Here is a 24,481-nt window from a genome sequence, read left to right as displayed (position 1 = left end):
AATATGATATAGTCTTAAAAATAAAATTTTAAAAAAAAATGCTGAACTAGTTTTTAAAAAATTGTGTCAAACAAAAATGTCACTGTCACCTTCAAGAATATCTCTCCCTCAGTCTAGCCTGCAGGTTCCTTGCATACTTCTCTTGACATTGATCGACACTTTACGTAGTTCAAATTGCTTATTATTTATACTATTCTTCCGTTCTGGTTGTATCTCTTTCATTTCATCCTCTCCTACAAAACCGCGCGGTGTTCTCAGTGCTACAATGGGCGATGAAGCAACTACAAATGGATATTCTAATAAAACCAGCAACGTAAGCCTCTCTCTCTCTCTCAAGTTTAGAGCTAGCAATAATGGGGTTTTGTCCACACCCAGTAGGACTTAATAGTTATAACTAGCAAATCACATGATATGGAAATAACTAGAATGTATTGGAGAGCTTGCGATCCTGTTTCTCAGTGCTTAAAATTGGGAGGATTTTCCATGAAACTCAACCATCCATACTTTAGTATGCAAAAAGAATGATGTATGTATCATGATGGAAAATTTTCTTTTCTTTCCTCTTAAAGGGTGGGGGTGGATTTTATTTTTTTTTTTTTATTTTTTTTTTTTGAGCTTTGCTTAAGAGTTGTGATCATAAATCACATGCAGGTAGATGAAAATTTGCAGAGACAGAAGGAAATCGACGAATGGCTTCCAATTACATCTTCCAGGAATGCAAAATGGTGGTACTCAGCTTTCCACAACGTCACTGCAATGGTTGGAGCCGGTGTCTTGGGTCTACCATATGCCATGGCGAGACTAGGATGGTATATATGTCTGAAACAAACCCAATATAGTTCATGAGTATCATATTTTAAAACTGCCTCACTACTTTGTATATTCTGATTATGTTACTGTTTGACCAAGTATAGTCTTAACTTACTAAAATGTTTGTAATAGAGTTTTTGTGACATAGAGCTTAAACTGAAAAGCTCTTTAATGTACCAAGTGATTATTTTAATCTCATAAGAGTACTATATTGTGTGTGATATACTGAATTAAATTCTACTTTCGAGATTAATTGTGGACACTTTTTCTTGTCGGTTTAATCTAAGAAGCACAAATGCTTCAAAATCCTTGTCAAACATGCACATGTCGAGAACACTTCTACATGTCCTCAAACAAGTAAAAAAAAATTCACTTCATTAAATCCTTTGAATTTAGGTATGCCTTTTAAGATTATGATATTTGTTATTTATTTGAAAAGGTTAAAATAAAATATGTAATATGCCCAAAAATTAAATAAATAAATATATATGAGTAAAATGCAAAATTGACCCTCTAAGTTTTTTCAGATTTCATTTCAGTCTCCTAACTTTACGTTTGTTTATTTTAGTTCCTTAACTTTGCGTTCTAATTCTTCAAGAATTATTTTGTCGTTGTGTCCCATGTTGTGTTGTATCCGAGTCCGCATTTCTTAGATTTAATCCTAATAGTTGAGTTTTTATTCAAAAATGTATGAGATCTTTATTTTTCTTTTAGCATTTTTATAAATATACTGAAGAATATCACAGCAATCAGGCGGAAATTCTATTACAGTACAATTTCTATATATGCATAGCATTTTATGAACTACTTGCAAGAGAAAATCTTGTTTAATTACGCAACCATTTTTGACAGTGTTTGAAATTAATTAACAAAGGTAGCATTTCTGCTGAGGATACTTGCAATTCAGACTATTAGAGTACTAGTTTCTCAAAAAAAAAAAAAGACTATTAGAGTACTAGTTTCTTTGCTCTGAAAGCAAGCTCTTGATCATTCCACTACCTTTTCATCTTCAATTTCAGGGGTCCTGGAGTAGCCATTCTGATACTCTCATGGGTAATCACTTTATACACTCTGTGGCAAATGATTGAGATGCATGAAATGGTTCCTGGAAAACGGTTTGATAGGTACCATGAGTTAGGTCAACAAGCCTTTGGTGAAAAGCTCGGTCTGTGGATTGTGGTACCTCAACAGCTCATTTGCGAAGTAGGTGTGGACATTTTGTATATGGTCACAGGAGGAACATCACTGAAGAATATTCATGATTTAGCTTGCAAAAAAAACTGCAAATCAATCAAAACCACCTACTTTATCATGATATTTGCTTCAGTTCATTTTGTAATCTCCCACCTCCCAAACTTCAACTCCGTCACGGGAATCTCTTTGGCTGCAGCAGTCATGTCTTTGAGGTAATCTTCAGTGCTCATAATTTAAAACAAAAGCTAGTCTCTGGAGAAATCAGAGAGTACATAAGTTGGTCAGAGGAAGAAAAGTTTGAACATAGTCATTAAAAAGAACTAAGAAAATGTAATGAGTTATATGTTAATTGGCACGCTAATGAGTAATGACTGCTAAATTAGCAATGAAAAAGTATTAACGAGTTATAAAGAGATAACAAAATGCTAAGACGTAAAAGTAAACAAAATAATAACAATAACAAAGAAAACAAACATGCATTTTGGCAGAAGAGAAGTTCTACAGGAGGGCCGTTACATTTCAAACTTACATGTGCTGTTGAAAAAACAACCAGGTTTGATATTGTGGTTGTCGTGCAGTTACTCTACTATTGCCTGGACAGCTTCTGTCCACAAGGGAGTTCAGCAGGGTGTCGATTATAGCTACCCAGACTCAACCACATCAGGAAAAGTCTTAGACTTCTTCAGTGCCTTGGGCACCATAGCTTTTGCATATGCAGGACACAATGTTGTTTTAGAGATCCAAGCAACAATTCCTTCTACACCTGAGAAACCATCTAAGGGGCCTATGTGGAAGGGAGCGGCTCTTGGCTATATTATTGTGGCCTTGTGCTACTTCCCAGTTGCTCTCATTGGATATTACGTGTTTGGCAATACTGTTGAGGGTAACATCCTCACCTCATTACAGAAACCTGCAGGGCTTATCATAGCAGCTAACGCATTTGTCGTCATCCATGTTATTGGCAGCTATCAGGTGTGCTTTCTACTAGCTCTTTTCTATTGACTAGCCACTAAATTGGTTGCTCATCAAGATTTTGCTTTTATTGTGTTAATGTAGATATATGCAATGCCAGTATTTGACATGATAGAATCAGTGTTGGTAAAGAAAATGCATTTTAGACCCACAAGAATACTTCGGTTTACTGCACGAACTGTATATGTTGGTAAGTAAAAACCCCTCCTCATCAGATATTGAGTTCCTAAACATGAAAAAACATCCTCAGATTAGGTTTTATTCTCATAAGGTTTTCTGTCATTCAGCATTCACAATGTTTGTGGCCATTACCTTCCCTTTTTTTGATGGTCTTCTGGGATTCTTTGGAGGATTTGCATTTGCACCTACAACATACTTTGTAAGCCTCATTCGTCCATCTAAAAACAAAAATGAAAAATTATGAATATGAGACTCTTATTCAATGGAATGCCTTTCAATAAAGGATTCATACCAATGCTTACTCTTTCCTGTATCATTCTTCAGATCCCTTGTATCATGTGGCTTGCCATCTACAAACCAAAGATGTTTAGCTTATCTTGGTGTACCAACTGGGTATGTTCAATTCAGATAGCTCCTCCTTGTCTTTGTTGTATTTTGATTTGCTTTAAAGTTCAGAACAAGTACTTATTCAGCTTACTTAATTTTAGATCTGCATTATACTGGGCCTCCTGCTGATGATTCTAGGACCAATTGGAGGGCTAAGAACCATCATACTTGACGCCAAGACCTACAAGTTCTACTCTTAAACCAAGCTCAACACACCAAGAGAAGTCTGCTGCTGTTAAATCATATAAATTATGTCATACACCAATAGAAGTCTGCCACCATTAAATCAAATAAAGTTTGTCATATTATATTCATGTGCGTCATGTAATAACCATTCTCTATATGTTTGTTCTTAGCATCGATGGTACAGATCTATGCATTATTTGTAATATTAGTATAAATACAACAGAATACTTCCCTTGCCCTTACCTAGTGAGAGAGCAGACAATGTTTCTGTAATCACCAGCACCAAGGCAGTAGCTTGCCCAATAAAGGGATTGGGTGGGGATTAAGTAACATGCCCCTACATACGCCAAAAATTTGGACTACCTCCATTTCAATTGAAATAAAGAGGATCCTAGTTCTGCTAGCCCTTGGTCTATAATTAAAATTTAACTTCTTTTAAGTAGATGCAAGTATCTTACCAAAACAAAAAAGATTCACAATTCTAATTAGCTTATTTGTTTGGAAGTTATTCAAGTGATATCCTGATTACAATGGTGATGGGATCCAAAAGAGTTAGATACAGTTCCTTGGGTACCGTATCTAAGTTCTACCAAATTAGTAAAAATGTGAGTGCGCGTGTGTAGGCTATCCTCACGTATTCTAGGTTCATTTGGATTGGAATTTTTATTGTATTTGATGTTAGAGTTTGTTTGATTCATTGGTTTTTGCACATTTTGCTGTTACAAATAGGATGAGATTTGTGGGGGTGAATTTTTGGACTAGTATAGAGGGGACTGATAATCAGTTGTGAATATTGTTGCATGGAAATATAAGTATTGGAAGACAATAGTGTCACTATTTACTATCTTTTATTTGTTATTTCCAGATCCCGCATGGAGGGTACAAAAACCTTACTTATGTTTCAGATTTGCGGTTAACAATACTTAGATTTTGATGTCCCAAGAAAGTTAATACCTTTATATGTTAATTATAAGTCCAGATATTATTGTTGGTAGGTTTATCTCCTACAATTTAGGCAAGCTAACAAAGGAAATAGCTAAGTTAATACTATATTTTATACATTATGCATACACTCCAAATTGACACTTTCCAAACTACTTAAACCAATTGAAGCAATTTTTTTCTTTTAATAAAGTATCAACTTATGGTGTCTAATTCTGATGCCGTACTCCTTATCATCAGACTAAAAAATCAATTAGTTTTTGGTGTAGGTGGAGGGTTGAACCCAAGTCTCTTATTCAACCACAAGAGACTTTACTAGTTGAACTAACTGGAACTCGCAATTAAAACAATTATTCATTCTTCTTAACTCCTCAAAAGTCAAAGAATTCAATAAAAAAGATAAAACTTGTGAACACTTTCATTTCATCCAAAATACCACATCAAAGATACAAAACTAGATTATTGAATATTTCTAGAATCTAGTCATAAACATACATTGATACATTGCTTGAAAAGCAAAAACAAAAACTAATAATTTCCAAATTTTTATTCATTCTTTCTATGTTACTTTCTTTTCCAATTTTCCCGTTCTTTCTCTAAAAAACTCAACCCAAAGATTGAAAATCCACAAAATACTAACAGAAATAGCCATAACAACAACAACAATCCAAGACACCCAAACCCACATTGGGATCACACCGCTGGCCTCACCACTCATGTAGAACACACACATTTTGTACACCAAACACGGCCCCAACACACCCCGCACTATCGAATACAATGCATAAAAGGGAGGGGACAAGAGACCGTACAGTTTCGCGGCGAGAACGACGTCGTCCCTCCTCGCCCTGGCCAGCGTCCACGCGTTCTGGCACGCGCTGGTCAGCTCCGCGAGGACGAGCAGCGCGAGTATGGCGCACGCGCCGTGGGACACGAGGTACCGGCACGTGACGAAGACGAAGAGCGTGGCGAGGTGGTGGCCGATGAAGAGGAGGTCGCCGGGGCAGAAGGCGAGGTAGTGGAAGAGGTCCATGGTGAAGTAGGAAATGCTGAAGTCGAGGACTGAGTTCTCGGGCTCGGTGTTCGGCGCGGCGAACCCGCGGTTCGAGTCGGCGAGTATGGCGGAGGTGGCTAAGAAAACCGCCGGTGTGCCGTGAGCAAAGGAGATAAAGCAGCTGGCGGCTTCGGGTCGGATCTTGGGGCTCCAGTTCCGGAAAACGATGAAGTAGCCGATTAGATAGATCGTGAAGAACATTGGGAAGAATAGGAAGAGGTTTTCCATTTGGAATTTGAAATTACAGGGGAAATGAAAAGGAGTGAGAGAGAGTGTGTTTTTAGGGCTTTCTTTTTTTTTAAAGAGGGAGAGAGGAGAAAGGGACGGTTGGGTTAGTTAGGTTTGGCATGAATTTTTGGAAAACGATAAGAAAAAGAAATCCAAGATTGATTGGATTTTGAAAAAGATAGGAGGTAAACATTTGTCTGTGAAAACAGTTAAAAAGTGAGCGTGAATTGCTGATGATCCAAAAAGGAAATGTTCACAAGCTCAAATTTATTTACCCTGGCCTTGTGTCAGACATCCAAAAGAGACCCAGAAGTCCGTATAGCCAATAGGTAACATTTGGGCTAACCACCTTCTCTTTTTCAGAGAAAAAAAAAAATCTTTAAATATATATATATATATATATAAAAGTTATAACTTATGTTCGTTTTAGTAATGTTATTCTAGTGACGTTGTTTAAGTGTTATAGAAATATGTGTAGATAAAATAGTGTTTGTGTTATTTAAATAACGAAAATTGTTATTTAAACAATACAACCAAACACTCCCTTAAATTACGATACTTTTGACAAGTGGTGGCTTTAGAAATTTTTTCCAGTGTGTTCCTCAACAAGCATAAATTATACAATTTATTAAAAAGAAAATTTTATATATTGACAACAACAACAACAATCAAAAAACACACAAATACAAAAATTTTTATAAAATAAGGCTTGTAGAGTTCAGTTGTGGTTGTTGTTAGTGTTGTTGAACAGAAATAGACAATGATGACTGGGGAGAGTAAGTGAGTTTCTTTTTTCCTTTTAGCCTTTAGGTTTGATTTAGTTTTAGTTTAAATTATTTAATGACTTGTGAATCCGAGAGGCATTAAGGCAGTGAGGATATCTTTTTTAATATTTGTTGAATTAAAAGGTAATTGTGTTGGTGTTGGAGTAGTGATAGTCTTAGTCTGAGATGAGATTGATCTTGTACTGAGTTTTTCTATTGGCATTTGGTTTGAGTCTTGTTAGTGGTTTTATTTTTATTTTTTTTCAGATTTTCGTTCATTTTTATTTTTATTTTTTTGGTTTTTTCCATGGTTTTATAAACCAGTATAGTGAAAAAACCGGAAAATGAACTAGTTATTAGTTTTTTGGTCAGATCGAGATCCGATCGATGGTCAAACCGGTGACGTCATAAATAATATAATTAATAAAATTTTAAATTATATAAATAAAAATATAATAAGTTTATTACTAATAATATGATAGCAAAATGTAAAAACATAATATTTAGTGACACTTTTCGTGTAAATTTAATCAAATTTCCTTAGAATGGATAATCACATGTTTAATTATAATCATAAAAATAAAAAGTTATTTTATATATATAATGAATTAATTGATGTTATATAAAAATTAAGTAACTTTTTTAAGTGTATTAACTTAATTAACTAAAACTACTTTTTTTTTTCTAATCAAAATTATCGGAAAAAGAAAAAAGAAAAGTAATTGTACAATGAAAAAAACTAAATTTTCATGACTTTGACCAATTAGTTGTATAATATATATTATAATGTTTTTGAGGAAAAATAGTACAATGACAGTGTGTCAAGTAAAACAAAAACTAAAAGTAAAGCTGTAGTATAAGCTTAAAAGAATATAAAAGCATGTGATTCTTTTTGCTTGAAAGACCTTAATATATTGTTAAGTTAGTCAAATTATGGACCAAAATTTAATTTTATTGGCCTAAAAAAAATTCAGGGTGTTTCCAAATTTTTTTTAAAGGTTAGATAGATATAAAATTTTAAATTATTATGTAGTCATGGTGATTCTGGGACCACCCTGGCCATAAGGTGGCGCCCCCTGCTTTTGACCTCTATATCAAAACTTAAGTTTCTGGGCTCTTAAGTTAATCGGGTTTACCTTTGGTTGCAAAGTTCATAGTAATGTATATTTGGAATATTGTTTTGAAAAAATTGAGAAGTGATTATTGGAGTGGAAACAAATGTACTTATTGAAGGAATGTAAAATTACTCTTCTTAAATGTACTATTTGTAATTTGTCAAAGTATTTCATGTCATTATTACCTACCGCTGCAAATGTAGCTATTCATATTGAGAAATTACAACGTGATTTTCTATTGATGGGGTTAGGGGAGGAGTTGAGTTGGGAAAAAAGTGTTTGCCTTTGTCATAGTGGTGGATTGGATGTTAGGAAGATTATAGTATTTAATGATGCCTTTTTGGAGTTTGTTGACGCATAAAATCTGTCAATGCATAAAATCTGCCAACGGAGGTGGGCAAAATTTTCTCAATTTAATAAATTTGAAGTGAGTAATAGTACTGGAGTTTAGTTTTGGCTTGGATGTTTGGTGTTGTGATGCTCCTCTTGAGGAGTCACTTCTTAAATAATTTAAAATATATTTCAAAATAATAATTATCAATGTTCATTTAATTATAGTTATACTTGTAAAGTTATCCTAAAAACTCTTTTTTTTTTTTTGAACAAAAAAACTCTATATTAAAATACTATAGTATCACAAGATACTAAGCTTAGTGAAACAACATTATTTTATAGATATTATATAATTCTCTCAACTTTTTCTCGCACCCATTTTCATTATGTAATTATTAAAATCATAACTTTTCCGAACATCTATACCAAACACATCATAGTCTCTTTGTTGTTAAAACATGACAATATATTGATATTGAAATCAAGCTTTCTCGATTATTTTTTTACTTCTTATTAGTCAACAAGAGTTGAACGATATTGAGATGTTGGATGGTTATGACAGTGTAAACACTTCAACCATAATAAAAATCAAATTTTCAGAAGAAACAAAATACCCAAATGAGAAAAATTATCATTATAAATTTAATCTAGCAAAAAATTCACATTAAATAGGACTCTCTCATGGACAAAATTATCATTTCTCAAATGAAATTTAGGAAATTTGTTCAAGAAATATTAAAGTTTAATTCTCATTGGTTGAAGAGTATTCTTGAAATGAACTTGAGCTTATGGAATAAGGGTTTTTTTTTTTTTTTTTCCTTTTCTTTTTTTTGGAGAAGAAGATTAAGGGTTAATTGATTTTAATAATTACTGATGATGTCTGAAATCGTCGGTATGTTATTCGTCCAACGGAGCCAACGTCTTCTTTGGATGCCTTCAAAATAAAAAAGAGAATTTGGTGGAGAAACACCAATGGGGTGTTTTCTTAAAGCCCTCTGATGATAAAGTCATAATCAGCTCCTATATTTTGTATATAGATAGTGTTTTTGTAGTAGTTTTTGACATACCTTAGCAAGTGAGATGGATTGTCCCTTTTATAGGTGATTTGGATAGCTGTTGTGCACATAAATGTCTTCATGTACATAATTGCAGGTAATTATTTCTCTGTGTGTAACGGTCTCTGTCTTAATGGGAGTTTAAGGTCAATGAGTAATGGTCATCATTAACTAGGCTTTATTACTTTTGTAACATATCAGATGATTGGGCTCATCATCTTTAATGATCAGCGGTTACAGAACCTATGGAGGGTTCTGCTCATTTATTGTTGTTTGGACGATACATTTTCTGGTTCATCAGTTGCCCCCTTATTCCAAAATTGTTCGTCTAGAGGAGGACAATTTTATAGGAATACATTGTATTCGTCCATGTTGCTTCAGATTCCGTTCCTTTCTAGGCAATTTTGTTTACGATTGTCGCTAGGAAATTGTCTTTAGATGGCATGATCGTTGCATGTCGCTAGACGATTAATGCATCTGTTTTTTTTGGTGATTGTTGCGTGTCGCTAGGCAATCGTCTTTAGATGGCATGATCGTTGCATGTCACTAGAGGATCAATGCATCTTTCTTTTTTTTTTCTTTTTTTTTTTTTTTTTGCGATTGATGCATGTCGTTGGACAATTGTCTTTTGATGGCATGATCATTGCGTGTCATTGGATGATCAATGCATTTTTTTTTTTTTTTGTGATTGCTGTGTGTCATGGGGCAATTTGTCTTTTGATTTGCGATTGCTACGTTTTGCAAGGTAATTCATCTTTTGATTTTGCAATTGCTGCATTTTGCAGGGCAATTCATCTTTTAATTTGCGATTGTTTCATTTTTGCAGGGCAATTCATCTTTTGATTTGCGATTACTGCATTTTGCATAGCAATTCGTCTTTTGATTTGCGATTGCTATGTTTCACAAGGCAATTTGTCTTTTGATTTTGCAATTGCTGTGTTTCGCAGGGTAGTTTGTCTTTTGATTTGTGATTGCTGCATTTCGCAGGGCAATTAGTCTTTTGATGGCATGATCATTGCGTGTCGCTGGACATCAATGCATTTGTTTTGCAATTGCTGCGTGTCTCTAGGCAATCGTCTTTAGATGGCATGATCGTTGTGTGTCACTAGACGATCAATACATCTTTTGAGAGAGAAATCCTAGGATCACTTCATTTTTTGGAAGAGAAATCTCAAGATCTTGTATTCATGGTATTTTACCCAAGGGAGACCTTTATTCTGTAATGAAATACAAAAAAGGATGATAAAAAAACAGAAAAGTAGGAAAAACAGTAAAACACTTACTAGTTGTTTTTTCTTAGGTGTTCAACATTTCATGGACAAGGCAAATCTATCTCATTCGTGTTTGTTAGGCGATAACTTCCTTCTCATGTGTGGCTTTTCGTGATCTCTTTAGAGGCTAAGACATCCTCTACATTCATGTATTTTTGTGCTTTGAACAATAGGTCGGCCATGGTTGCTAGCGGGTTCTTTGTTATTGAAAACAGGAAATCCTCTGATCTTAGTCTCGCTTGGAAGGCCGTGAGCAACACCTAATCCTTTGCTCGTCCATTTGCAGGACTTCTTTGTTAAATCTTTTCACATACATTCTTAAGGATTCTCTTGCTTTTTGTCTCACATTTAACAAATGCAAAGTGGGCTGTCTATACCTTTGCCCACCAATGAAGTGACGGACGAAACCCTCACCTAGTTTATCAAAACTTCCTATTGTCGAACGGGGAATCTTACTAAACCATACCTTGGCCACTCCCTTTAGAGCAGTTGGAAAAACTTTGCACATTATTTCATTCGGAGTTTTTTGCAAGTTCATTAGACTTTTGAAGGATTCAATATGGTCAAGCGGGTCCTTCAAACCATCAAATGAGTCGAGTTGTGGGAGCCTAAACTTCTACAATAGTGACAAGTCTAGCACATCAGCTTTAAAGGGTGACGCAGTTTGTTTGATCATCCCATCTAGATTCTTCTAACCTTTTCCTTTTATTGCATTATTCAACTCGTCCATCCGTTTCTTCATGTTTTTGAATTCTTCTTCCATCCTGCTTGGACACTCAATTCCATTAGAATGATCTTTCCTTTGGTTGTTCTCGTCTTTATTGCTTTGTTGTTCCCTATTCTCTATTTTGGGTGGGGCATTGTTGCTTCTCTGCCTCAGCTCCTTATTTTGCCTGGTCAGCTCTTCTACACTTGCAACAAGGGTTCGGATTTGCTCTTCCATTTGGTTTGAAGAATCGGGATCCATTGAAAGGACGGAAATTTTTTGCAGCAAGTTAGAGCACTAGTTTTAGATATGTCCTCCCCACAGACGGTGCCAAACTGATGATGCTTGAAATCGTCAGTATGTTATTCGTCCAACGGAGCCAACATCTTCTTTGGATGCCTGCAAAATAAAAGAGAGAATTTGGTGGAGAAACACCAGTGGGGTGTTTTCTTAAAACAATTTAGAATTATCCCCTATATTTTGCATATAGATAGTGTTTTTGTAGTAGTTTTTGACGTATCTTGGCAAGTAAGACGGATTGTCCCTTTTATAGGTGATTTGAATAGCTGTTGTGCACATAAACGTCTTCATGTACATAATTGTAGGTAATTATTTTCATGTGTGTAACAGTCTCTGTTTAATAGGAGTTTAAGATCGATGAGTAACGATCATCATTAACTAGACTTTATTGCTTTTGTAACGTATTAGATGATTGGGCTCATCATCTTTAATGATCAATAGTTACAGAACCTGTTGAAGGTTTTGCTCAGTTATTGTTGTTTGGATGATACATTTTCTGGTTCATCAATTTCTAATTAACACGTGGGTTTTAATATCAAGCACGTAGACAATCATGTGATCTTTGTAAACTCCATTTCAGCTTGATGACTTGTAGAGCTGCCTCAACGAGTTCGAACTTTGAACAACTTGCGAATGACTTCAGTTTAAAAGCCATCAGGAGCTGCTTGATGTATTTGGGGACCTAAGGCGAAACTAACATTGAGGCCTTATATATATATATAACTTAAAGAAAAATTAAATATTACTTAAACTCTATTATCTTGTTTTATATACACAATTATTACTAATTAACATGAACTACATAATTTTTTTTATTTTTTAGAAAATCCATATACACAAAAAATTTGACAAAACTTTTCACACCTATTGATGTGGTAGATTAATAGCAGAAAGTAAAAGAATGATGTTAGTGGTGGATCTTAGTGAGAACTGGTAAACTTTTGTCAACTCAACTATTGTGAAAAATGTTGTGAACTTTTTTATTTTACTTTGTATTGCTCTCTTTTTTATTTTTTGAGAAGTGCTACATTCACAATATTTTTCACAACAAATTGTAGGTGTTAAATTGTTACTTATTCTAATATGAACCCACAACTAGAATTATTTTTTTGCCATCAATAACGGCCTGTAACAATTTGTTAATTAAGAATTTTTGTAAAAATGTTGTGAAAAATATTGTGGACCTAGCATTTTTCTCTCTTTTTTTCTTATCTTTCATTTGATTAAAAAAATTATTTTATTTGTTAGCTAATATTTTGGCTTAATTAATTAAAAAAAAAAAAAACCTATTAGTTAAAATTTGAAGGCATTTTTTTTACTTGGAGCCTTATGCGACAGCATCAACTACATCTATTGTAAGGCTGGCAATGAAAACCACGAGGTCTGCGACACATCATATTTGGTATTAGTCATGAGTCTCGTCACAATTACATACCACAATATAATCAATAGTTACATCATATATGGATAGATTTCAAGGGATTTGTTGCAAGATTGGAGAATGGGACTACAAGTTTTGTTGAAAGTAGAGATTATGTCAACCAAGTCAAAGAAATTTAGAGTAACCCAGCCTTTTCTTTTTCTTTTTTTGAACAAATTGTCCTATCATATATTTTATATCCAAAGGTTTATTAATTAGGCGGAATAATATTGTATCACTATCAATATAGCAAAAATCTATAGTTTTTCACTCTCCACTTCTCCCAAATTTTGCAAGTACTTGTAAATGACACAATTTTTACCATTTTTATTTAGTACAAATTACATTTTTCCATCATAAACTATTATCCTGATCAAACTTAGCTCACTAAATTATCGAAATACATAATTGATTTTCCAAACTTATAACTTTGTTTTAATGCCATCCCTACCATTTGTTTTGGTATTAAGTCTGACAAAAATTATCATTAAATGACTAATTTACTTTTCTACAAAATAGATGGCTGAGGGTAAATTGATATTTCAATACAAGATTTCGTTAAAATTAACAACAAAAAGAGGTTTTTATTTAAAATGGGGAGGGAAGGTCGATCATGTATTTCAATAGTTTAGAAGTTGAAATGTAATTAGGGTGATAGTTTAGAGTGAAAATTTGTAATTTTCCTTTTATTTATTTATTTATTTGTAAGGGTCAAATCTTATATTTCTAATAATATATTTTTGCCATCAATTTTTTTTTTTTTTTTTGTATTTTGAGCAAGTTCCATTATTACAAATCCAACTACGGAGGATTGTGGACTTTTCTTTGAGAAGTGTGCGTCAAGAGATACTCATCCCTATTTTTATTGAAATATTTTAAAACCTATATAATATATTTCACTTATATCTACACAAAAAATTAATTAAAAAGGAGGGTAAGAATTCCGTTGGAGAGAGAAGGAGAATTATTTCGAAACCTTTTGATTGTAGATGGTGCTAGATGAGATGAACTTATAACTAAATAAATCACTACTTCAAATGCTTTGTTGGAAAGGGGTGAGTTTGATACTAACATCAGATTTTGAAAGTGATATTTTCTCGTCTAAAATTTAATTTATTAATATTCATTGCAATAATGCTCGTGGATATTATAATGTAATTAATAGTTTCAAATATAAAGTGTGATCTTTTTCTAAATTAACCAAATTTTTTATTTTCTAAGATGAAATAATCAAAGAATCAATAATTTGCATCGTATTTCAGGGCGCATATATATATATATACACACAAACTAGCCTTATTACACGCGCTTTGCAGGTACAATGAGATTTATTTTATTTTTATATGTTTAGTGTCATAATTTTTCTTTAAAAAAAAATTTAGATAAATTTGTTTGAAAGACATAGATTAGTAGGAAAATGTTATATTTTGTAAGCATTTTAAGTGAAGTTAAAGATATATTTTTATTAGGTTGTCTTTAAGTTTTTTTCCCCCTTAAACCTTATATATATAATTAAGATATATATATTTTTTAAATTATAAATTTAGGGCCTAATTTTGTTTTTCTAGAACAATATAGGGTCTATCACTAAAATTCATTCACTAGCATTTCAAAAAAATGATACACGACCCTCGTACTAAATCAAACGTTTTTTTTTTTTTTTGAGCAATAATCAAACGGTTAAGATTTCGAATTACACATAATCCGTAGGATTTACATTGGGGTCCACAATCCAACGGTGGATATTGCCTTAAGGGTTTCGTAAGAAGAATGTTCGTGGGCTTCAGCAGAAAGACTAGAGACCGAAGTCTCGTACTTCCCTTTCTCAAATAAACACACACACCCGCACACACACACACACACACACCAGTCTCGAAGCTTTATTCAAATAAAAAACTCATTTTTATTTTTTCCCCAAACTATGAATCAAAATTCTTTACTTGAGCCTCTACTTCAAATCCAATCAAATTTCTAGGGCTCTCGCATAACTCTCTCTAAATTCTCAGCAAGCTTTATCATTTTCTAGGGTTTTTGCTTCTTGCTTTGTTTGGCTTACTTGTGCTTAAATTCTTTGATCTACGGCTAGTTCTGGTCCCGAATTCATCGCCGTGGTTTTGTTCGGAGCTCGTTTGGGCGAAATGTTTTGGTAATTGAGGTTGCAAGGAGTTGCGGCGAATAAAACAGCAACAACTATTCGGTAATTTGTTTTGATTAGGGTTTTGGATTTTTTTTTTTTTTTTTTGATTCCTACTGTTTTTTGTTTGTTTTGAGAAGTTGCTTGGTGCTTGAGGTTAGGGTTTTTGTTCAGTTTTGTTGTTGTAGAAAGCTTTGGAGTTGAAATTTTGAGTTTTGGAACTTAAAAAAGAGAGTAAATTTTTACCGTGTTTGCCCTCTTGTTAATTAAATTATCTTGTTTTTGGTTCTCATTAATCTCTGTGATTTGCAACGATTGTGATAAATCAAAGAAATTCATTACTTTATTGTTTATCCTCTGTTTGGTTGCTGAGAAAATGTAGAAATTTATAGAAATGCTTGTAAAATATTTTTTTTTAACAAAATGAAAATTTTGAGTAATATGAGCTGAAGTTGAGTGGAATTTTTTTTAAATGAAAATTTTTGGATCCGTTTTGGCGGGGTTTAAAGTTTTGAAGAATTTAATATATATATTTTTTTCTTACCTACTCTTATCAGCAACAAAACGATGTGTTATTGTCTGCTTGTGGAAGATGGAAGTACAGTATAAGGTTAACTGGACAACTTGAGGTGGTAATTTTACTTCCATGATTAGTATATGCAGAAGTAATTGATTGAACTGTACGTTGGCAGTCACTGTTGTAGGCTGATTGGATAGAAAGAGCAAATATTATTGGTTATTATGGTGGAGAAGAATAATAGATACCCTGGTGGGTACTATGCTAATGCGTTTGGGAGGGCGGGTGAATTAGAGGGTTCTGGTAGCTCAGGGCGAATTGACACAGAAATAACCGCTTCAGAGGATTCAAGTGCCCCAATGAGGAAATGTATTAGTTTAAATTCCAATAATTGTGATGCCTTTGGTGTCCCTACACAAGTCCTTCCCCTGTCAAATATGTTGCCATCTGAAAGAAAGGAAATAATACATAGGTTAAAAATGGAACTTCAACAGATTCGGATACTTCAGAAGAAAGTTGAATCACAAAGGACTAATGCTGTCACTGTGTCATCTTCTAGTGATATTCTTAGCTGTAGTAATGGCCAAGTTGGGCCACGGGCAGAAAGTTTGAAAAAATCATCAACATTGACTTCTGGGCCTGGAAAGAAATTGAATACGGCAAGTCAGAAACAACAAGGATTGAATCGTGGTACTTCTGGAAGGTTTGAGACCACGCCAAGCACTGCAACTGCAAGTGCAATTTTGATGAAACAGTGTGAGGCTCTGTTGAAACGATTGATGTCCCATCAGCATTCATGGGTTTTCAACACCCCTGTTGATGCAGTGAAGTTGAATATTCCGGATTATTACACTGTTATTAAGCATCCTATGGATTTTGGGACAATAAAGAATAAGTTAGCTTCAGGAGCTTACTCCAGCCCATTGGATTTTCATGCTGATGTTAGGCTTACCTTCACCAATGCGATGACCTACAATCCACCTGGAAATGATGTCCACCTCATGGCTGATACTCTTAATAAATATTTTGAAGTGAGATGGAAACCCATTGAGAAAAAACTACCCAAGACTGATGCCCAACTATTAGCAGCAAAATCTGGCCCTTGTGAAGACACGGAAACTGCTAAAAAAGTGACCCCTCCCTCAAAAAAGAGGAAAATCACTTCAATGCCCGTTGAAGTTGTGCAAAAGCCTGTTAAGCATGTAATGACAGCTGAGGAGAGGCGCAGTTTAGGTAGGGAATTGGAGTCTTTGCTTGGAGAAATACCTGTACATATCATTGATTTCTTGAGGGAGCATAGTTCCAATGGAAGGGAATGTGGAGAGGATGAAATTGAGATTGATATTGATGATCTTAGTGATGATACCTTGTTCACCCTGCGGAAGCTTTTAGATGACTATTTGCAAGAGAAACTAAAGAACCATCCAATAGCTGAACCTTGTGAAATAGAGGTATGATACTAGCCTTCCTTCTATTCCAAAGTATTTGATGTTCTTCTATGCCTTCTCTGCTGTATGTTTGACAAACGCATTTTTATATATTCTTTTAAGCAGCTGTTGAATGAATCAGGGCCAAGCAATTCATCAATGCAACCCTGCAAAGGTCACATTCTCCTTCATTTCCCTCATTTGGTTGCATATATAAAATATGATGGGGTTTGAGGGATACCTCAGTGGTTCCAGCACCTCTTATGGTGCTTGGGCACTGAGGTTCGAACCCAACTACTCCCCCCTTCCCCACCCCCGCCAAAAAAATCTATATATATAATTTTTTTTTTTGAACTTCTGAATTGCTCGTCAGTACTTTATATGACTTGTTTCTCTTCCTGTATTGTGCATTAGGGAATGACCCAGGTGATGAAGATGTTGACATTGGTGGAAATGAGCCCCCCATCTCAAGTTACCCTCCTGTGGAGATAGAAAAGGATACAGCCCATAGAAGCAGTAAATGTATCAGTGCAGGCAGCTCTGGTGGTAAGTTGAGTTTGTCTTTCTGTCATCTATCTTGGATAGGTCTTTCTCAAAATTCATCCTTCTGAGAGAGAAATCATTAGGAAATGCAATTGTAGGAGCAACAAATCATAATCCACTTCTGGTCTCATACATCTGAAATGATATTTGAGCCCCTATGTTGATTGAAGAGGACGCATTAAATTTGTTATGGTTATGGGAGACACAGAACATATCTAGAAGTCTTTGTCACAATTAAGCAGTCTTTATCTTGATGCCAAATAGGCTTTTCATTCAAAAGAAAACATCTTGTTGATTTCTCATTGGAATGACATAAACATGGAAATGTTATTAGATCTGAAGGCATTTAGTCTTTACTAAAACAAATTACTTGCCTACTTGGGGATTTTTGCTGTTTTGTTGGGCTCTAAGTAGTTTTTAATTATTTTATACAAGAAATACAATATATGAAATCCCTTGTTTTTCATTTTTGTTTTTTTTTCATGGTGGTTATTGCTGTATTTATTTATGGCTGTATCTTGTGTTGTCTGCAGATTCAGGCTCTGGCGGTTCTTCTGAAAGTGAATCTGATGGTGATAAAGCTTCAAGCCTGGCAAATAAATCAAAGGTATTTGATGGTTCAATCTGTTAATTTTTTTTTTTTTTGGGTGATCCCTATAATTATTTGAATTGGGATACCATTCATATGGGATTTTGACCCCCTGTTAACTAACTACAATGCTCTACTTGCTGCTTTGGGCTCATTTGTGGATGGATTGATGTTCAACCTGCATTCTATGTACTCTGTGTTCTTCAGGTACCAGAAATCTTGGGGTCTGGTGCTCAATTAGATGAAAAGACTAGTGTTGGTGATCCTCTTGAAGTAAATCGTGAGTATATTTTCTTGTTTCCAAAATCCATTTTCATTTTGTATGTGTAAGTTTTGTGTAAAGGAGATAAAAATTGGTACCTATTGCATGAAAAAAAAGAGCTCTTCTTTAAAAATGTAAAAATGTTCCCTACGGTAATTAAAAGAAGAAGAAGAGCAGACCATCTATGTTAAAGTGAATCCTAGGAATACTGTTACAGCTCCCACCCATAGTAGATGAAAGTTTGCAAAATGGTACATATTTTTTAGACAAAATAAAAATATTGGTATTTAAAAAAGGCTAAATTGCAAATTACACTCTCTAACTTTACCCAAAATTCAATTCAAGCCTCTAATTTAACTTGGTGTGAGATAAAGTTGTTTTCCAAAAAAATCCCATGGAAAACAATCTCTAAAAGTAAGCCATAGTTTTTCTGTTGAGCAAAGATAGTTTTCCTTTGACTCATTTTTTTTTATGTTACCAAACATTGAAAAACACGGAAAACTATCTTTACACAAGGTTTTTCATCGAAACAAATAGAGTGTTATTCAATTCAAGCATTCCATTAGTCTCTGTTAAAAAAACACCGCTAGAGGCCCTTAAAAGTACTTTTATTTTTATTTTTATTTAAGAATATGAAATGGAAATAAACAATTATTACTAAAAAGGGGTGTCATTTTGCTTATCAAACACCCTTTTAGCAAAGTTTGCATTGGGTGTGGGCTGTGAGGTCTTCACAAGGAACAACCTAAACCCAGTTGTGAAATTGAAGTGGGTATTAGGTTTGAATCTGAATGTGTGAGAAGTAGAAGGTTTAATTGTGTTTGGTTGGGCATTTGAGCAAGTGGATTTTGGTTTTGAATGGAATAATTGGGAGATCAAGGTGTTTTGGTTGTGGAGGATGGAAAAAGAGAAGAAGATGAGAAATTACGAATATCTGGGCAGCAAACATTTGGACTATAACAGCTAGAACTACAAGAGAAGTGATTTGGCAGATGACGATGATTATATTGGAGCCTGAGAAGACCTATCAGTCTTGCAGAGGAGGAAATTTTTGACATTCTTATCACTATCATGTAGTTAAGTATTACAGTCTTTATTCGTAATGAGTCTCTTAATCTTTCACCTCCTTCACGTTCTACTCTTTCTACCAACTCTATCAAATCTCAACTCTCTCAGGTTTGCCAATCCTAATCACTCTATTATTATTATTCTTTTGTTTTTCCATTTTGTTTCGTTTCTTTCCTTTTTTTTTTATTCTAAAATAATAATAATAATAATAATAATAAAGTAATTTTAAAGGTCTCTAACAATGCTTTTTAACAGAGAGTAATGGAAGGCCTAAATTGAATTAGTTGAAAAGTTAAAGGACTCAAATGAACAAAAGTGAAGTTAGAGGCTTGAATTGAATTCTAGTCAAAGTGAGGGTGTAATTTGCAATTTAGCCTTAAAAAAAAAAAATGCTCTTATGCTATATGTGCTTGGGATTACCACCCCCCCCCCCCCCCAAACCCAAAAAAAAACTCACATCTGATTCTTGATCTTGCGTGCATTTCAAGAAGATTATAATTTGACTTATCGCCAAAAAGAGATTTTTGTGTATTTACTAACTTTTTTTTTCTTTTGTAGGACAATAGCCTTTTTTTTTTTTGGGGGGGGGGGGGGGGACAGTTTAGAACATGATGTAGGCCAAATTGGGGAATTTATTTGTATGTTCTTTTGGGACTTTAGAACTTGACTTAGGACAAATTTGGGAATATATCTGTGTTTTTGTGGAGGGTTTAGGGGTAGGAGTATTTTGTGGATCTGTGGTTTTGAATGGCTGAAGAAAGGGTTATGGGGTTGTGTTAGGAATTAAAATGTGGTTTGATGGCTATTTGGTAGAAGAAAGTATGTGGTTTTGATAGGTAAAAGAATGAGCACATTTGGGGTTGCAACTTGCAAGGAAGGAGGAAAAAATAGAGTTTTATGGTGTCCAAGGGTGATGTGAATGGTACCTGTGAACAGTACCACAGGAAAGAAAAGAAGAGAAGAGAAGAGAAAGGAATAAAAGAATAATAAGGCCAATGCTCCTTGATAGATAAACTCAATCCCTTCTTTGAGCACATTGATCACAAATATATTTAAGGGGTGTTTCTTGTACTAATAATGGAAAAATTCCTAGTTTTAGTAGTTGATTAAAACTTAATAAAATACAAACTTGGACTCGAAAATAAAACCTAAGATAATAAAATACAAACTTGGACTCAAAGAAAATATAACCTAAGATAGTTAAGAGATCTCCTAGAAAATTCTAGACAAATAAATTATACACTTAATTCAAGTTGCTGACAATTTTGCCTCTAAATACAAAATAGATCATAACTTATCAAATAGAAACCCAAATTAAAAGTGTTTTAACCTTAGGAAAGATAAAACTAGAACTCTAAGGTCACACCACTTTTATTTCAATATTACTTCACATGTAAGCCCCATAAAATAATGCTTGAATAGATGAATTTGTAAAGTTGTAACAGTGATGTAGGATCTTTAAGAATTCAGCACTATATTTGATTTCTTGATGAGTTTTGGAAGGCTTTTGTTTTTTAATTTATATATATATATATATATATTTGATTAGAATTGATTTTTAAGGGTTTAGGTTACAAAAGAATTAATCTTGATGGCTGTTTAGGGCTGAAACAAGATAGAACAAAGAGAAGATAAATAAAACAATAGGCAATCACACCTAGGTCTTCCTAAGCAATGACACCCTTAGAGGGTAAAATAAGCTGTTGGAATTTAATTAGAATCAATCTCACTATGAATATTACTGACTACAATAAAGTCTTTATACAGGCTATTGTTAAATCCTTTCTTAGAAGGACTTGGACTCTAAATAACCTATTCCTGGAATGATTAGGAATACTAATAACAAACCAAAAAGGACTTAATAACATTTAAACCAAATAGGAAAATGGCTCAAAACATAAAATAAGACTCGTGGGCTTTTGGTACAGCCAAGGACAATTGCCCTTATTCTAGTAGAACTTAATTAAAACTGATCCAACCAAAAATAAACAATAAAATAAAACTTAATTGAACTTTAGAATGACTAAGCAAGGTCCCAAGAGAGCTCGTTATCATCCGAATCTTCCCAAATTAATGCTTTAGCACTAGAACCAGTTTTCCCTTGCCTCTTATAGGTATTTAAAGTGGGCTGCCACTCATGTTCCCCCTCCCACACACCCCCCAACACACGCTCACACTAATATGCATTCCATGCCCCTATGATGTTCAATCCATGTGTTGGGAGGACTGCTAAAGAGAGCTCATTATCATCTGAAACTTCCCAAATTAATGCTAGAGCACTAGAACCAGTTTTCCCTCACCTCTTATGGGTCTTTAAAGTGGGCTGCCACTTACGTTCCCCATCACACCCCTCTCCCCAAAACACACACACCCCCCCCCCCCCCCCCTCTTTTCCCCCTGCACCCCACCCCCCCACAACAGGCACTCACACATATATGCATTCCATGCCTCTATGATGTTCTATCCATGTGTCGGGAGGACTGCTAGCATTGCAAGAGAAGAAATGGGTATTGAAAGACTTCTGTTCCTATTAAAAGCATTAGAAATTATTTGTCCATTAAAAGCCACTATCAGCATTTGAACTCTTTAAATTTCTCTAAAAGCCTATGAATCGTGATGCACTTTAAGTGTTATATTCAGAACAAGTTCGGCAGAAGGTTAGCAAATGCAGTGTCTGAGGAATGGCCAGGGGGAGAAGAAACTGGCTACAGTTGCTTCCTTTGCATTTCCTGAAACATATATGTTATGTGCTGTATTACTTCTTTAAGAATAAACCTCAGCATCCAAGTCCACTGTGATCGTTTGCAGCTTTACGACTGACCGTTTATTTAATTGCTGGCCACTTTCAATTATTACTGAAACTATCTTATGCGCCCTCAAAGTTGGCATAGGATAATTTAGGTGCTCTTCAAGCTGGACTATGGCTATAAAATTTACATTACTGCTTTTTTATGGTAATACATCACTGCTGTAGTCTGCTAATGCATGGTTTCGTACAGAATCTGTTAGTGGGTTGGATCAAGTGGAACAGAGTTCCCAGCAAAAGCCAAGTTCTGTGGACTCAGATTACTGTCAAGATGGTAAGCCTAAGAGTCGGCAAGGAAACTGTCCTATTAATCCTAGAGTAGCTTCTAACTGATCATCCCTTAAACATTGTAGGGGAAAGTGCTCCAACTAAGAGGCGGCAGGTCTCCCCTCAGAAGCTTTATCGTGCTGCTCTTTTAAAGAACCGATTTGCTGATACAATCATGAAAGCTCGAGAAAAGACACTTACACAGGTTGGTTATGGATTTGGGCTGCTTGAAATTTTACAATATTTGCATCTCTCCATTTTGTGAGTATTACCCTGTCTGGATATGATCGGATACAATTTGATCTTGATCAAATCAGGGTGGGAAGTGGGATCCTGAGGAGAAATTACGACGGGAAAAAGAGGAACTGGAACTGGAACGGAAAGGTTGTGACTTTATGCTTTGAATATGTTCCATGCTTATGTTTATCTGCTTTTGTTTCTGGGGAAGATTAAACTGTGGTATAGAATTCCTCTGTTAGTAAAACATATTTTTAAATCATGGATCCAGAAAGAGCACAATTACAAGCAGAAGCCAAGGCTGCTGAAGACGCTCGAAGGCGAGCGGAAGCAGAAGCTGCTGCTGAGGCCAGACGGAAGAGGGAGCTTGAGAGAGAAGCTGCACGGCAGGCATTGTTGCAGGTAAACAAGAACATTATATCTTGCATGTGTATGTGGCACTATTTCTCCTTGGTTTTTTATTGTAATATACCCTGGTACTCTTGCAGATGGAAAAGACTGTTGAAATCAACGATAATTCTCGGTTTCTTAAAGACTTGGACATGCTTTGTACTGCCCCTGCTGAGCAACTACCAAGTTCTGCAGATGAGACAAGCCCAGATCACTCACAGGATGGCCTGGGTGGTTTCAAGTTTGGGGGCTCAAACGCCCTGGAAAAACTTGGTTTGTTCATGATAGAGGATGAAGAGGAGGAAGTGGACCCACCTAGTAATCCTGTAAATGAGGTAGAGGAGGGAGAAATTGATTAAGATGTACTGCCTTTTTGTATTAGTTAAATGAATTGAGATAAGAATAGCAATGAAGTTCGTTTGTGTTGGTGGATATGCATGCATTTCTCGCTCAATGTGAACTGTGAACCCTCTGGCAATCAACAATACTCATAGATAGTTATGTACAGAGCAACTGGATACGTCTTTTATGTGCAACTTTTATGAGCCAAAAAAGTCTTTCCCATCAGTTCCTTAACCATCTGAAAAGGGGTGGCAAACTGGCAATGACTATCGATTAGTCTTTTCTGCATTAAAATTACTTTCAAATCTTACTTATGGGTTTGGTTTTTTTGTTCATTTCGTCAGTGTACCATTGGACCATTAATACAAACTAAGACATTTCGTTCTTGATTTGGGGGGACACACTCATACGTAGCTGGACTTGGAGACAGTTTTACAGTACTCTTTGATCTTTTAAGTTATGCCAATTGATTCGAGTGACTGTTTGTATATTGCCATTTAAAAACTTCCGAAGAAATGCCTACCTCCTAATCCTCACAATCTACCAGGATGATTACACCATGTTAGCGAGTACTCACAGAATGAGGTAGGAGAGTTTGCCAACAGTGTCAATAAATGAATCCAATTTAAACAAATAATATGTAGATAAGGTCCACTGAAAAATCCTAATTAAAATATCTAACATAAGATCGACTTAAAAAAAATCTGATGGTGTCAATTTGTAAAATTTTTAAACATTGTAATATTAGATTCTGTCCAATTAACCAAGGGTTTGATTTTTTCTCCAAAAAAATAAAGGTGAAACTACAACGTTGGTCCCTTAAGTTTATCTTGTGTGCGTAATTAGTCCCTCAAGTTTCAAGCGAGCACAATTAATCTCTTAAGTTTTAAAATTGAGTTGTATTGGTCCTTTTACTAACAGCCGTTAGTGATATTACTTACGTGGCTAACGGAACAATGACTTGACATTATTTTTAATAACG

At 34.7% G+C, this 24,481-nt stretch overlaps 3 protein-coding genes across 4 annotated transcripts; 2 read left to right on the top strand and 1 right to left on the bottom strand.

The window, feature by feature from the left end:
- Positions 1-200: 200 nt before the first annotated feature.
- On the top strand, positions 201-3,971 carry LOC115976500 (lysine histidine transporter 1-like). Of its 2 annotated transcripts, XM_031097805.1 has the most exons (8): positions 202-313; positions 652-809; positions 1,830-2,216; positions 2,583-2,976; positions 3,061-3,166; positions 3,264-3,355; positions 3,481-3,549; positions 3,645-3,971. In XM_031097805.1, exons 1-8 carry the CDS (start codon positions 266-268, stop codon positions 3,741-3,743), a joined length of 1,353 nt encoding a protein of 450 aa, XP_030953665.1. In that variant the 5' UTR covers positions 202-265; the 3' UTR covers positions 3,744-3,971. The 2 variants fall into 2 exon arrangements, with proteins under 2 accessions (XP_030953664.1, XP_030953665.1); XM_031097804.1 differs by having other exon boundaries at positions 201-313; positions 3,481-3,971.
- A 1,093-nt stretch (positions 3,972-5,064) lies between these two features.
- LOC115976501 (TLC domain-containing protein At5g14285) lies at positions 5,065-6,189 on the bottom strand. Its single transcript, XM_031097806.1, has one exon. The coding sequence runs from the start codon at positions 5,951-5,953 to the stop codon at positions 5,231-5,233; it is 723 nt and encodes a 240-aa protein (XP_030953666.1). The 5' UTR covers positions 5,954-6,189; the 3' UTR covers positions 5,065-5,230.
- An 8,530-nt stretch (positions 6,190-14,719) lies between these two features.
- Positions 14,720-23,664, top strand: LOC115976499 (transcription factor GTE8-like). Its single transcript, XM_031097802.1, has 11 exons — positions 14,720-15,114; positions 15,609-17,019; positions 17,122-17,170; positions 17,410-17,541; positions 18,072-18,145; positions 18,335-18,407; positions 22,457-22,537; positions 22,617-22,735; positions 22,848-22,914; positions 23,039-23,169; positions 23,256-23,664. Exons 2-11 carry the CDS (start codon positions 15,793-15,795, stop codon positions 23,514-23,516), a joined length of 2,214 nt encoding a protein of 737 aa, XP_030953662.1. The 5' UTR covers positions 14,720-15,114; positions 15,609-15,792; the 3' UTR covers positions 23,517-23,664.
- Positions 23,665-24,481: the final 817 nt, after the last annotated feature.

The sequence above is a fragment of the Quercus lobata genome, chromosome 2 (genome assembly GCF_001633185.2).
Source record: "Quercus lobata isolate SW786 chromosome 2, ValleyOak3.0 Primary Assembly, whole genome shotgun sequence".
NCBI classification, from domain to species: Eukaryota; Viridiplantae; Streptophyta; class Magnoliopsida; order Fagales; family Fagaceae; genus Quercus; species Quercus lobata.
Note: the sequence above shows the minus strand (reverse complement) of the source record. Positions and strands in the feature narration are given on the sequence as shown.

Bases quoted from the DNA above. Each gene is read 5' to 3' on its own strand.
- LOC115976501 (XM_031097806.1), bottom strand. From the start codon at position 5,953: ATGGAAAACCTCTTCCTATTCTTCCCAATGTTCTTCACGATCTATCTA.
- LOC115976500 (XM_031097804.1), top strand. From the start codon at position 266: ATGGGCGATGAAGCAACTACAAATGGATATTCTAATAAAACCAGCAAC. The intron at 2,977-3,060 runs GTGTGCTTTCTA...GTGTTAATGTAG, and splicing joins ATGTTATTGGCAGCTATCAG to ATATATGCAATGCCAGTATT. The intron at 3,356-3,480 runs GTAAGCCTCATT...ATCATTCTTCAG, and splicing joins TTGCACCTACAACATACTTT to ATCCCTTGTATCATGTGGCT.
- LOC115976499 (XM_031097802.1), top strand. From the start codon at position 15,793: ATGGTGGAGAAGAATAATAGATACCCTGGTGGGTACTATGCTAATGCG. The intron at 18,146-18,334 runs GTATTTGATGGT...TGTGTTCTTCAG, and splicing joins GCCTGGCAAATAAATCAAAG to GTACCAGAAATCTTGGGGTC. The intron at 18,408-22,456 runs GTGAGTATATTT...GGTTTCGTACAG, and splicing joins TGATCCTCTTGAAGTAAATC to AATCTGTTAGTGGGTTGGAT.